This window comes from Lepidochelys kempii, chromosome 3 (genome assembly GCF_965140285.1).
Source record: "Lepidochelys kempii isolate rLepKem1 chromosome 3, rLepKem1.hap1, whole genome shotgun sequence".
Classification (NCBI taxonomy): Eukaryota; Metazoa; Chordata; order Testudines; family Cheloniidae; genus Lepidochelys; species Lepidochelys kempii.
The window spans coordinates 193,582,044-193,596,634 of record NC_136382.1 but is presented as its reverse complement, the minus strand read 5'-3'; the positions used below and the strand labels follow the sequence as shown (position 1 = coordinate 193,596,634).

The following is a 14,591-nucleotide window of genomic DNA, read 5'->3' as shown; positions in this document are numbered from 1 at the left end:
GTGTGGCGCCAAAGACATGCTACTTCTATATGAAGCTTCACACCATCCTTGGCAGTGACCCCACCTCCACAAGTCCTGTGGATAGTTCAGGGGGGTTCGTAGACAGTGGCCAGCGGAGTGAACCCCAAGAACGACGTGGTGGATGAGGATGTGGAATTGGTGGAGGAGGATGGGGGACAGGTAACAGGGATATCCAGTGGTGTGGCAAGCCAGGAACACTTTTTGACTCTGGAGGGATATAGCTAGTCCCATCACTCCAGCTTGAAGTACCCCACTTAAACCCCCTACCCTCCAGGCCAAACTCACCAGGGCTGGGGCTCCCACCGTGATGTATGCCTGCCAAGGGAAAGTGAGAAAGTTGTATTGCTAACTTGTTTGGATTATGACTGCACTCATAATAATGCCTCTGTCTATTGTTTCTTTACCATGTGCCGACATGCCCTTGAGGATATCCTCCTGCACACCAGCTGAGTGAGTCAGGCTCATAAGGAGACAAAACAAGAGGAGTAAGGAAGACATGTTCCAGGAAGCGCTGCAATCCTCTGGTGCTTTGTATTGCAAGTAGAGAGCATGGAGAGAGGCTATCAAAGGCAAACTGCGGATGGATAGTCAGGATAGGAAACACAGGCAGGAGCTCAGGGAGCTGACATATTGAGGTCCCTGACTGAACTTCAGGCGGAACACATCCGTGCTCACCTACCCCTGCAGCCCATGCAGAACTGCCTTCCAGGCTCTCCCCACACATTCCTCACATATTCCAGGGTCGTCGCAGTACCCCAGGCACTCCACCCCAAGGGATGTTTACAATGACAGCTGGACATACACCCAGCTGTGAGAGCCTCATTGGCAAATGTGTTCCTTCCAGAAGATAGAAATGTTTGCATGACTGTTGAATAAAAATGTACTTATAGAAAGTAAATGAATCTTTATTTGTCTCTTACATACGGTGGTTGCTGCTAAAATTCTAAGACAGTGCCAAAAGGTGCATTTGCTTTGTTGCATTCTTGCATGCATAGCAATCATTACAAGGTTCATACTACAGTGCAAGAATACAATGCCTGGCTCAATGCATTACAGAAACATACATAACTGTGGCTCATTATCAAAATACTCCTTCAAAGCCTCCCTGATTCAACCAAAGCCACATTGAGCCCCTATAATAGCCCTGGTATCGGATGCTCAAAAGCCAGCTGATCCACCTCAACACTCCACCCCTACAGAAACTTCTCCTCCTTAGCTTCACAATGTAGGTTGCTATGACCATGGGAATATTTTCCTTACTGAGGTCTAACCTGCCAAAGAGGCAGCACCAGCAACCTTTTAAGCGGCCAAAGACACATTCAACAGTCATTCTGTACCTGCTGAGCCTGTTGTTGAAGCACTCACTGCTGCAGTCAAAGTTGCTGATGTAAGACTTCCTGAGCCATGGGAGCAAGGCATAGGCTGAATCTCCCAGAATCACTACTGGCATTTCAACATCTCCAATGGAAATCTTCTGGTCTGGAAAGAAAGTCCCTGCCTGCAACTTTCTGTACAGTCCAGTGTTCCTGAAGATGCACTTGTTATGCACCTTCCCTGACCAGCACGTGTTGATATCAATGAAACAACCCCAATGATATACCAGCACTTGCAATACCATAGAAAAGTAGCCCTTTCTGTTGATGTACTCCATCGCAAGATAGCACGCATATCACCACTGCCCCTCCGCAGTAAGTGAAACCCATTGCCTCAAACCCATCCACTATTTCACGCACATTGCCCAGAGTGTCAATCCTTCACAGCAGGAGGTGATTAATGGCCATGCACACTTGCAAGCATCACTGCAACCCCCATGGTGGGCTTCCCCACTCTAAACTGATTAGCAAATGATCAGCTTCCACACTGCAATTGCCAATTGCTTCTCCACCATTAGGGCAGCTCTCATTTTGGTGTCCTTGTGATAGGGAGCAGGGATGAGCACCACATACGCTTCCAGGAAGGTGGATTTACGCATCCAAAAGTTCTGCATAACAATGCGATCTTATCACTCAATGCTTGTTTCTTGGGCCCGGAACGAACAGTCCACTACGTGCAGCTCCTCCATGAATGCCAACGGCAATCTTGAATTGTTTCTGTCCATGGCACACACAACAGGGCAGATACCATGGTGTCATGATCAGAGTCACCACTGTGTTGCGTTCATAACGCTCACCAAAATACTGGAGAGCACTGCAGGATCCATGCTTTCTGACAGATGGCAGGCATGTGTTTACAGGATCTGTTGACAAGTGGCGTGAAATGTACTAGGAAACCCGTGGATTCATGGGAGGGAGAAAACTGCATCATGGGACGCTCAGCCCGCCCCCGTGAGACACTGCAAACCCTTTCCCAGAACATCCAGGGGAAGATGGTTGCAAGTTGCACAGTGGGATAGCTACCCACGGCACACTGCTCTCTGTCAATGCAAGAGTAACTACTGTGGACACGCTCCACCGTCACAAGGAGCATTGTGTGGACATGCAACTGCAGTTTAATTATAGTGGTGGATGAACGTTGATGTAACTTAAGTTGACAATGCCAAATAGGTGCATTTGCATTGTTACTGCACACACAGCGATCATGAGAAGGTTCATACCACAGTGCAAGAAAACAATGCCTGGCTCAGTGCATTACAGAAACATACATTACTGTGATTCATTGTCAAAATACTCCTTTAAAGCTTCCCTGATTTGAATAGCTCCCCGTTGAGCCTTAGAAATATCTGGAGTGTCAAGTCTGTCCTCCCCTGATTTTGCTGCAGAACTTATGGATGTTTACTGTACCTGCTAACACCTTAACTGAAGGAGGGTTTTAAATCACAGACTTAAAAATGTTTTATCAGCCATCGAAGTTAAATAAGTGTTAAAAGTTAACAGGTTCAAACACTGACTTAAAATCCCTCTCCCGCAATTGCTCAGCTTTTACTCTCCTCGGTTTTGTGATGATACCATTTTGTTAGCTCTACAGTCATTAAAATGTTCCAGCCTAGACAGGACCCATATTTCTAATATAAAAAAAAAGTTGACTTTTTTTCTTTTAATGTCAAGTCTTCATACCTTCTTTGGACATCATGATGTAAAGAGCATAATCCTCATTTTCTTTCCTTTGCAAAATTTAATTTCTAGTCACAAAACTGAGACAATATGCCCTTTAAATGTAATCTTCAAAATAAGAATCCTTTGATAAAAAGTACAAATGCCTTCACACAAGTCTAAGTTATTAAGCAAAATAACCTTAAACTTACCATTTTTCACTGTATGTACTCTAGGACCCCCCTCCCGATTGATTCTCTTCTATTACTAGCCAGCATATTCAAGCGATGGTCTATAGTAGACACATCACCTCCAGAGTAAAGGTAGGCATAATCTCCGAGTAGACAATCATGAGGTCCCGATTTTACAGAAAGCAAGAGTTAAATTAATAATCTGCTGCAATGCCCTGAATTTTTTCCCCCCACTAAAAGCACATATATATTATGTTACGTCCAGTTAAAAGATTTCTTGCTGAATTCTTATATTTCCTTTTCTCCAGGTATAAAGTTCAAAACTAGCTAGAAAAACCATGTCCCAGTGGGAAAGAAGCTATCAAAAATAATTTGTCCCAACAACATGTTTGCCCAAAACCAACATAGTTTATTTTTATAGAACTCCCCAGTAAGTTTCCCTCTGATTAAAGTAATTTTTCCCTTAGACCATATTGTCTAGATCAAACTCTGATAAATAAAGTGTGTACACTGCTTCAAGTAATCTGTAATGCACCCATCACCTTAGTATTTAGGTGCCCATTAGAAAAATATTTAAATAAGTATACTAACAAGTTCAATGTACCTCAGAATTGTGGTTCTATTTTCACTCTCACTAATGTTTATATTCAGAATACATCTCAAATCACAACTGGATTTTTTCCCCCTAAAAATATAGTCTAGTTCAAATGTGAATTAATTCACAGAAATCCAATGGCCTGTGTTATGCAGGAGATCAGACTAAATGATCACCTCAGTCCCTTCTGGCCTTACTATCTATGAAATCTTAGAATAAATCTACCTATCATGCACACTACAATACATTCACCTCAGCTCGTTTACTATAACTGCCAGTACTTTGGTCCTGCAGGAACACAAGAGAAATGTTACTTCAAACTCCGAAAACCATCATCCTATTACAAAACAAAACAAAAAAGTAAAAGTTAGAACTGAAAAATAAGATTTGATCTTAGTTTATACACATTGAGACTGGTCTCTTGCAGTGAAAGCATCCAAATTAGCACAAAGTACATTCAATTTTTCCTAAAAATGAAAGGCAGCTTAAATTATGCTGATCTTAATTTCTCAAATTAATCTATTCTTAAATTTTATCCAAATTTCAGACTTAAAGGTCAGGTCTACATCAGAAAAGGTTTTCAGAGACTGCTAGTGTAGACGCAGCTTATCCTGGCAATAAATAAATAAATAATAAAAACGCTTTTGCCCAGTATAGCGTATTATATTAGTTCCCCCAGCAAAATAAACTATACCAACAAAAGTATTTTTAACAGCATAGCTGTGTATACACTAAGGTTTTTGCTGGTATAGAAATGTTGTAAAAAAGACACCTTCACCCAATATGACTATGCTGGCAAAAGTTTCTCACAAGGCAGTGAAAAATTAGGGTGAGTATAAAGACCTTTCACAGACACACAAAAATACATCTCACCGTTCAGGAACTCTTTCTTGTAATTTGTGCACATTAATAAGCATCAGAGAAACCTTCAAGAAATTCTTCTCATATAACCTTGGCTAATGACTGCATTAATGTAATTATAATGTAATGAAAGCTACATATCGTTCAGTTATTAGATGTACATACAACAACTGGAAGCACTGCAGTGGTAACATGGCTTCAAATAGTAAAGGTTTGTTTTGTTTTTAAGTCCTGATTTTATTACCACTTTTTCAGAACAGGGAAGGGATTTGATAGCCTTAGTGTTTTCTATGTATTTCAAATGTTTGGCAGTAGCTTTCCAGAACCACAATTCAAAACAAAGCAAGCCTCTAAAATGTTTCCCTAACAAAATATTTCTAACAGAAAGTAAAGGCACAATTACAAGATCAGTCGAAACATGCAGCATAATATTTTACCATAGCTTTGCTGCACAGTAAAAAGGAAAGTTGGCAATTGTGTTTTTAAAAATAAAAACAAAAGGAAATCCATTTTTGGTTCACACGCACTGCTAGATTTAACATGTAATGGTGATAAACAGCTGGTTTTGCACATAAGGGAAGAAGAGCTGGGAATGAATAGCTCCAATTGTATACATTTCCCAATTCCAAAACTGAAACTTTGACAGAAGTCACCCTGCAGCCAGGGGTATCGGATAATTTAGCATAAAATAAATGTTTATTAAAAAGGGCGTTGATTTCTTGGCACGAGTGGTAAGCAGGAGATACCCCTAGTGTCGACGTAAAATACTACAGCATAGAATACCATATGTCTGGATTAATTTTACGGCAGTAAAAGGGAAATTTAAATCGCTATGATTTTAAAAAGACAACCCCTTCATGCACACCGTGATATACTGCAAACCTTCTTACAACATCCAAAAATCTACATACAGATCACAGTTACTGTAAGATTTACAAACTCTGAGCAATAAAGTCTGCCATGGGCGACGTACATTGTAGCCTTCCGGGTCTGCACATGAGAAGCAAACGCTGCTGCACCAAAGCGCAAAAAAAAAAAAAAAAAAAAAAAAAAACCACCCTGCAAGACTGCAAAATAACCACCACGGAACAGCACCACTGAGCAATGGCAGAGAAACGCAGGACTACATCTGGGAAACAGATGAAGAGCAGCCTAGGATTCAATCCTGTTTCAGAGATGGGAGGGGGCCCGGGGACGCTGAGGTTGGGGGCAGGGGAGGGGAGGGCATAAAGGCAGAGGAGCAGCGGCGTGGGGATACACGATAGCGAGGGGAAGGGTAGGTGAGGGGGATGACGGGGTCTGAGGACGGGGGGATGGGCTGTTACTGACAGGGTGGCAGGAAAAGACTGTAGGGGGTCATGTGGGAGGAGACAGGAGATATCTGGAAGCGGCCTGGGGGGCGCAGCGGGGGTACCCGGAGGCGGCGCGGGCCTGGAGGGCGGGACAATCCGGAGGCGGACGAGACAGGGGGTATCTGGAGCTGGCCTCGGCGTGGCGGGGACGGGGACACGGGTAGCTGGAGGCTGCCGGGGGGCGGGAGGTCAGCTGGAGGCGGCCCAGGGGAGGGGACCGGGGTATCTGGAGGCGACCCAGGCACGGAGGTAGCTGGGGTTGCGGCCGGGACACGGGGGTGGGGAGGGGACGAGGATATCTGGAGGCGGCCCGGGCATGGCGGAGGGGAGGGCCCGGTCCCGCGGGAAGCAGGACGGGGGCGGCTCCTAAGGGCCGTTGCCGTCCCCGCTCCCTCCCGATCTCTGCCCCAGACCCGCAGGACCAGGCTGGGTCTGGAATTTTCTGCCGGGCCCGGTGCAGGGGGCTCGGCGGGCGGGGGAGGGGAAGCGGGGGCTGCTCACCATGGTGGCGGGTGGGTGTTGGGAGCCTCCCCGCAGCTGGATCCGCCGAGTGCCGGTCTCAGTAGCCGCCCGCGCCCGCTCAGTCCCGCCGCGCTGCCGCTGACGGTTTCGCTGCAGTGGCTCGCGCTGACCCGCAACCTCACCGAGAGGGAGGGAAGAAGAGCGAGCGAAGAGCGGCAGCACAGGGCGGAGCAGCCAACATCCGGGCACCCCCGCCACCAGGGGCTAATTTGCATACGTGCGGGGGGCGGGGGAGACCGCGCGGGACGTTCTGTCGTTTCAGCCGGGGGAGGTTGGAGGTTGGTCACATAGGGGTGTGTAAAATGGCGGCTGCCGGCCGGATCTGGGTTAGCCCTCGCGCGGAGCGGGAAGTGGGTCCCCTCGGCCCCTGCTTCCTGTAGCTCGTGGAGGGAGTTTCCGCTGGGGGCTGGTTCTCCTGGGCCTGTTGCCCCACATGGGGCCCCTCTCCGGACCCCCGTCGACTTCCACCCTCAGCTCCCTCTCCCAAGCTTCGTTTCTCCCTCGGCTGGGGGGCAGGAGCCCCCTACAGGCAGGGAGGTCTGTGCCACTGTGTTGCCTCCTTTTCTCTCTTTGCCCTGGGGGGAGGCTTTCCTGTCCCTGCCCAAACCGTCTGCCTGGGGCCCTTTAGAGACACTGGGGCTAAAGCTGTTTCCTTTTGGGTTGTCTTATGCCCTGGTTAACGTGGGGGAGGGAAGGAATAATCCGTGTTTCGCACAAAGTGATGTTCTCTACAACCATCACCACCTGCCCCCTTGATGATTTATCTTGCCTCCTCAGCCTTTTTGTTCATTGGATTCCCCCAGAGAGGGCTGCAGAGGTGGCTACCCCACCACACGCTTAAGTGCACATGGGGAGGGATCTGATTGTGGCGGTTACCTTCTGTGTGTGGATCTGGGTAGGATGAGCCGATCCTGTGTTACTGGCTGCTACCCTCCACCAGTTGTGGTATCACTTCACTGGAGTCTTCATGCTGAAATGCCCCCAAATAATATTTTACCTCTATCATTTCTAGCCAAGTGCTTTCAGTGTGTCTTTGATGTTAATGCAATTAATTATGCAAAACTAAGATTATTGACAGGTTTCAGAGTAGCAGTCATGTTAGTCTGTATCCGCAAAAAGAAAAGGAGGACTTGTGGCACCTTAGAGACGAACAAATTTTTTGAGCATAAGCTTTTGTGAGCTAGAGCTCACTTCACTGGATGCATTCAGTGAAAAATATAGTGGGAAGATCTATATACACAGAGAAAATTAAACAATGGGTGTTACCATACACACTGTAACGAGAGTGATCAGGTAAGGTGAGCTATTACCAGCAGGAGAGAAAAAAGACCTTTTGTAGTGATAATCAAGATAGGCCATTTCCAGCAGTTGACAAGAACATGTGAGGAACAGTGAGGGCAGGGGGAATAAACATGGGGAAATAGTTTTACTTTGTGTAATGACACATCCACTCCCAGTCTTTATTCAAGCCTAAGTTAATTGTGTCCAGTTTGCAAATTAATTCCAATTCAGCAGTCTCTTGTTGGAGTCTGGTTTTGAAGTTTTTTTGTTGAAGAATTGCCACTTTTAGGTCTGTAATCGAGTGACCAGAGAGATTGAAGTGTTCTCCGACTGGTTTTTGAATGTTATAATTCTTGATGTCTGATTTGTGTCCATTTATTCTTTTACATAGAGACTGTCCGGTTTGGCCAACGTACATGGCAGAGAGGCATTGCTGGCACATGATGGCATATATCACATTGGTAGATGTGCAGGTGAACGAGCCTCTGATAGTGTGGCTGATGTGATTTAGGCCCTATGATGGTGTGCCCTGAATAGATATGTGGACACAGTTGGCAACGGGCTTTGTTGCAAGGATAGGTTCCTGGGTTAGTGGTTCTATTGTGTGGTGTGTGGTTGCTGGTGAGTATTTGCTTCAGGTTGGGGGGCTGTCTGTAAGCAGGGACTGGCCTGTCTCCCAAGATCTGTGAGAGTGATGGGTTGTCCTTCAAGATAGGTTGTAGATCCTTGAAGATGCGTTGGAGAGGTTTTAGTTGGGGGCTGAAGGTGATGTCTAGTGGCGTTCTGTTATTTTCTTTGTTGGGCCTGTCCTGTAGTAGGTAACTTCTGGGTACTCTTCTGGCTCTGTCAATCTGTTTCTTCACTTCAGCAGGTGGGTATTGTAGTTGTAAGAATGCCTGATAGAGATCTTGTAGGTGTTTGTTTCTGTCTGAGGGGTTGGAGCAAATGCGGTTGTATTGTAGAGCTAGGCTGTAGACAATATTATTGAGCTACTGGATAGTGGCATTCTGCCTAAAAGTGCTTATATAGCACTAACATATATATGGCATTTTACAAAGTGACATTCCCTGCCCTGAAGCGCTTACAAATTAGTTATAAGAAGTGGTGCTATATAAGTGCAAATAATATAGGGAATGGAGCCTGAGTACCTTTTCAGGGCTAGCTTTTAGGACAGTAATTGCTGGCATGAGTAAGATCGGCCTTCAGAAAATGACCTATTTATACTGTAAGGTGGTAAGTAGGCCAGCAGATGCTTTATTAGGAAAGACTTTATGAAGGGTAAAGTGAAATATTAAGTAAAAGTGGTTTTACTTTGCATTCCTTTAGCGGCTGTAGGTTACAACTGCCACCTTATGGCATTTACTGTGCAGATCAGAACTTTTTGTGTTGACTATCAATACAATATGACACGGTTCTGATAAATGAGGTAGAGAGATGAAAATAAATATAAAATATTACCATGTTGATATCCCTTAAGAATAATCATGCAGAAACAGTTACACTGATGTCATTTTGCAGGCATTTGATTTTTTAATGACATTTTATTGACAAATCAATCCTACCAAATTCAGGATGATAGCTTTTTGGGGGGAGGAGTAGGGGAAATCATTTAATTTAGCACTAAGCTAATCGTTTCCAGCTTTATCATTGAGAACAAAGGTCCCCAAACTGGACTGTGAATTTCATCCCTTTCTAGCCTGTTATCAAAGGAGTGAATTGTCCCCCCACTCTTGTCTTGCTATCTGAGTGGGAGACGGAGCTGGCTTACGACTTGATGACTCAGTGCAAGAACAGGTTTCAGAGTAACAGCCGTGTTAGTCTGTATTCGCAAAAAGAAAAGGAGTACTTGTGGCACCTTAGAGACAAACAAATTTATTTGAGCATAAGCTTTCGTGAGCTACAGCTCACTTCATTGGATGCATACTGCGGAAACTGCAGAAGACATTATATACACAGAGACCATGAAACAATACCTCCTCCCACCCCACTCTCCTGCTGGTAATAGCTTATCTGGGCTATAACCAGCAGGAGAGTGAGTTTGGGGGGGGGGGGCGGAGGGTGAGAAAACCTGGATTTGTGCTGGAAATGGCCCAACTTGATTATCATACACATTGTAAGGAGAGTGATCACTTTAGATAAGCTATTACCAGCAGGAGAGTGGGGTGGGAGGAGGTATTGTTTCATGGTCTCTGTGTATATAATGTCTTCTGCAGTTTCCACAGTATGCATCCGATGAAGTGAGCTGTAGCTCACGAAAGCTTATGCTCAAATAAATTGGTTAGTCTCTAAGGTGCCACAAGTACTCCTTTTCTTAGTACAAGAACAGTGGTCCCTGCGTGGTCACTCTTTCTGCTTGTGCCTGGGGCCAACTTGTCAACTCTCTAAGAAGTAACTAGACTCTTGAAATCAGGTGTTAGTGAGCAAAGGCAGTAAAAGAGGAACTAAGGGTCAGCTATCCCCTGAAAGAGGCTATTAACATTTTTGAGGAAACTAGATCACTGGGTGAAACGTGAAGTTTTATCACAGATTAGAAACTTCTGGCTAAAAGACAGGGTAAGAAAAAATGGACAGTTTTCAACATGGCAAAAGATGAAGAGTGGAGTACTGTAGGTTCCATAGTAGGCATGATGTTTAGTATTTGTTAGAAATATCTGAGAAATATGGTGAACTGTGAGGTGACAAAATGTAGATGACTCAGTTCTGGAGGTTAGTCTGAGTTTGAGTTGACTTGGAGAAATTGACAAAGACCTAACAACGGTGAATGAACAGTATGGTGACACACACAGTTCACTGTTGATAAATGCAAGATAATGCACAGTGGAAGAAACAATTTTTAAAAAGTCACATATTTCTGAATGCTAAATTAACAGCAAACAATCAAGAAGTACCTTAATGACTAAAGAATCTTGGCCCTGCCACTGTCAAAGATCAGTACTAGACGAGGTGGATCACTAGTCTGCTCTGGTATGGGAGTTACTGTATTCATATTTTGTCACACATTCATTGCCATGATAATAGATACTGTATGCTTGTGTAACTGTGCTCTTGTAAATTAATCCAAACTCTATAACACAGATGCTAATAAAACAGTCTTAACTTTTACTAGTGATGCTATTACTCAAAATACAGCTTTCTCAGGGGCAGCATTGCCATGTACATTTAGGCCCCAGACTTGTTTTACAAAACCTAAGATCAACCGAAATGTTTCCATGACTCTTAAAATTCCAAAGGAAAAAAATAGCTTCAATTTAAAATTCTGCTGTGTTTGCATCCCTAAGGCTGCAACCCTACTGAGTATATGAGAACCAGGAAGTGAAATTGACTAGATGTTGACTGTAACTGAAAATGAATCTGACTAGTCTAATTTTATTGCCCAACCTGAATGAAATGAGAGAGAAGCAAATGGCATTAACGAGAAAGAATGCACTAACTTTAAAATTCTTAACCTTATTCATGTAAGGCTAACGAAACAGCTCAACTTTTTTTCCCCCAAATACATCATTTTTATCCTGTAGTACAATAGCTAATAGTTCAGAAGCTCTTCAACACAAAGCCCTGGTCTACACTATGGGGTTAGGTTGAATTTAGTCACCTTAGATCGATTTTAAAATGAATGCATCTACACAACCAACCCCTTTCTGTCGACCTAAAGGGCTCTTAAAATCCAGCGAGGGGAGTAGCGCTAATATAGCCCTTGCTGGGTCAAATTTGGGGTAGTGCAGATGCAATTCTATGGTATTGGCCTCTGGGAGCTATCGCAGAGTGCTCCAATATGACCGCTCTGGACAGCACTTTCAACTCTGATGTACTAGCCAGGTACACAGGAAAAGCCCCAGGAAATTTTGAATTTCATTTCCTGTTTGGTCAGCATGGTGAGCTCAGCAGCACAGGTGACCATGCAGTCCCCCCAGAATCGCAAACGAGCTCCAGCATGGACCAAAAGGGAGACACTGGATCTGATTGCTGTATGGGGAGAAGAATCTGTGCAGGCTGAACTCCGATCAAAACGAAGAAATGCTAATATATATGCCAAAATCGCACAGGGCATGGTAGAGAGAGGCTAAACAGGGGGACACAGCAGTGCTGCGTGAAAGTCAAGGAGCTCAGGCAAGCCTACCAAAAGACAAAGAAGGCAAACAGTCACTCCGGGTCAGAGTCCCATACATGCAGCTTCTATGATCAGCTGCATGGCATTCTGGGGGGGATCACACCACTATGCTACCACTGTCCATGGACACCTGAAAGGGTGGAGTCTCACACAACAGGGAGGGGGATGCTCAGCAGACAAGTGGTAAATCTGTTCTTCCTGGCAGCCAGGACCTTTTCATCACCCTGGAGCCAATACCCTCCCAAGGCGGGATCTCCGACCTTGAAGCTGGAGAAGGCAGCTCTGGTGAGTGCACGTTTGTAACTACAGTACAGGGTTTAAAAGCAATAGTGTTTAATGTTTGATTTGCCCTGAAGAATTGGGATGCATTCGTGGCCAGTACAGCTACTGGAAAAGTGTCTGGAGATGGAGCAGGAATCCTCCAGGGACATCTCCATGAAGCTGTCCTGGAGGTACTCTGAAAGCCTTTGCAGAAGATTTCTGGGGAGGGCTTCCTTATTGTGTCCTCCACAGTACTTTACCATGGTACTTTACCATGCCAAGCCAGTAACAAGTAGTCTGGAATCATTGCAGCACAAAGCATGGCAGCGAATGGTCCTGGGTTTTGGTAGCATTCAAGCAACATTAAGTCTTTTATCTTTCTGTGTTAGCCTCAGGAGAGTGATATCATTCATGGTCACCTGGTTGAAATAGGGGGATTTTTGTAAGGGAACAGTAAAAAGACCCCGTTCATGCTGGGTTATTTGCCCTTGGCAAAAAGGGATCATCCCGGAGAATAGCTATGCGGCGGGGGGAGGGGTGAAGGGATCATCCCAGAGAATAGCCACGCGGTGGGGTGGGGAGAGGTCTGTGCCGCATCCCCTCTTTTTAAACGTGAAACCCAACCGGCATTGCTTGCTATGGGAAAGGATGGTGCTGCAGTTTTAAACCATTCCCACATGTGTTGAAGGCGTAAGAAGCCAAACCCGCGTACCAAAAGGCTTACCATGGCTGCCTGGAAACTGAATTCTGTTGACCAGCCGTTTGTGATATGTCACCATGCCGGCAGGCGCTCATTATAAAAGGCAAAATGTGACCTTGTACCTAAAGCACATGTGCTGTCTGCTGTGAATTGCTTGATTCACTGTGAAAGAGTCTCCCTTTGGTTCTCAGAAATGTATCTTCTTAAATTTTACTCTCCCTTTTTATCTCCCCCCCCCCCACTCCAGGAGCTAATGTTTCTATGCTCCCCCTATCATCTCCATCCCTGAGGTTATCGCAGATTAGAAGGCGAAAAAAACGCACTCGCAATGACACGTTTTCTGAGCTCGTGCAGTCCTCCTGCACTGACGGGGGCATTCAGTGGCAGAGGCCAGGAAAGCATTAAGTGACCATGAAGAGCAGAGGCAGGAGGTGATGCTGAGGCTAAAGGGGGAGCAAAGGGACATGATGAAGCATCTATTGGAGCTGCAGGAAAGCCAACAAGAGCACAAACCCCTGCTGCATCCATTGTATAACTGCCTGCGCTCCTCCCCAAGTTCCATATCCTCCTCACCCAGACGCCCAAGAACACAGTGCGGGGGGAGGCTCTGGGCACCCAGCCACTCCACTCCAGAAGATGGCCCAATCAACAGAAGGCTGTCATTCAAACAGTTTTGATTTGTAGTGTGGCTACAATAAGCAATGTGGCCTTGTCCTTCCCTCCTCCCTCACTCCACCCCACCCAGGCTACCTTGTCAGTTATCTCACTTTTTTTAATTAATAAAGAAAGAATGCATGGTTTCAAAACAATAGTTACTTTATTTCCTTTGCCAGCTGTGATCGAAGTGGGGCGGGTGGTTGGCTTACAGGGAATTAAAATCAACAAGAGGGGTGGGTTTGCAGCAAGCAGAAACACACACAACTCTCACACTGTAGCCTGGCCAGTCATGAAACTGGTTTTTAAAGCCTCTCTGATGTGCAGCGTGCCTAGCTGTGCTCTTCTAATCGCCCTGGTGTCTGGCTGCTCAAAATCGGCCTCCAGGCAATTTGCTTCAACCTCCCACCCCGCCATAAACATTTCCCCCTTACTCTCACAGATATTATGGAGCACGCAGCAATAACAATGGGAATGTTGGTTGCGCTGAGGTCTAACCTAGTCAGCAAAGAGTGCCGGCAAGCTTTTAAACGTCCAAAGGCACATTCTACTACCTTTCTGCACTTGCTCAGCCTATAGTTGAACTGCTCCTTACTGTTGTCCAGGCTGCCTGTGTACGGCTTCATGAGCCATGGGAGCAAGGGGTAGGCTGGGTCCCCAAGGATAATTGTAGGCATTTCAACATCTCCAACAGTAATTTTCTGGTCTGGGAAGTAAGTCCCTTCTTGCAACTGCTCGAACAGTTTGGAGTTCCTAAAGATGTGAGCGTCATGCACCTTTCCCGGCCATCCCACGTTGATGTCGGTGAAACATCCCTTGTGATCCACCAGTTCGTGCAGCACCAAAGAGAAGTATCCCATGCAGTTTACGCACTGGTTGGCAAGGTGGTCCGGTGCCAAGATAGGGATATATGTTCCATCTGTCGCCCCACCACAGTTACGGAACCCCATTGCACCAAAGCCATCCAGTATCACCTGTACATTTCCCAGAGTCACTACCCTTGATAGCAGAACGTC

At 45.5% G+C, this 14,591-nt stretch overlaps 1 protein-coding gene and 1 long non-coding RNA gene across 5 annotated transcripts in view; one reads left to right on the top strand and one right to left on the bottom strand.

Moving 5' to 3' along the window:
* Nucleotides 1–6,800, bottom strand: part of PPP3R1 (protein phosphatase 3 regulatory subunit B, alpha) — an 87,094-nt gene extending 80,294 nt beyond the window's left edge. Inside the window, exons 1-2 of one of the 4 annotated variants that reach the window (XM_073339461.2) lie at nt 6,551–6,787; nt 4,089–4,173 (exon numbers count right to left, since the gene is read on the bottom strand). Coding sequence is in view for 2 of the 4 variants with exons in the window: in XM_073339459.2 (XP_073195560.1) it covers nt 6,551–6,553 (3 nt within the window). In the remaining 2 variants the exon portion in view is untranslated. Of the gene's footprint in view, nt 1–3,262; nt 4,024–4,088; nt 4,174–6,550 lie in introns of those variants that run through there. The other 3 variants (XM_073339458.2, XM_073339459.2, XM_073339460.1) reach the window with 3 other exon arrangements.
* LOC140909652 (uncharacterized) lies at nt 6,336–13,778 on the top strand. Its single transcript, XR_012158311.2, has 3 exons — nt 6,336–7,108; nt 12,166–12,245; nt 13,169–13,778. It is a non-coding gene; the product is annotated as an uncharacterized LOC140909652 (long non-coding RNA).
* The last annotated feature ends 813 nt before the right edge of the window (nt 13,779–14,591 follow it).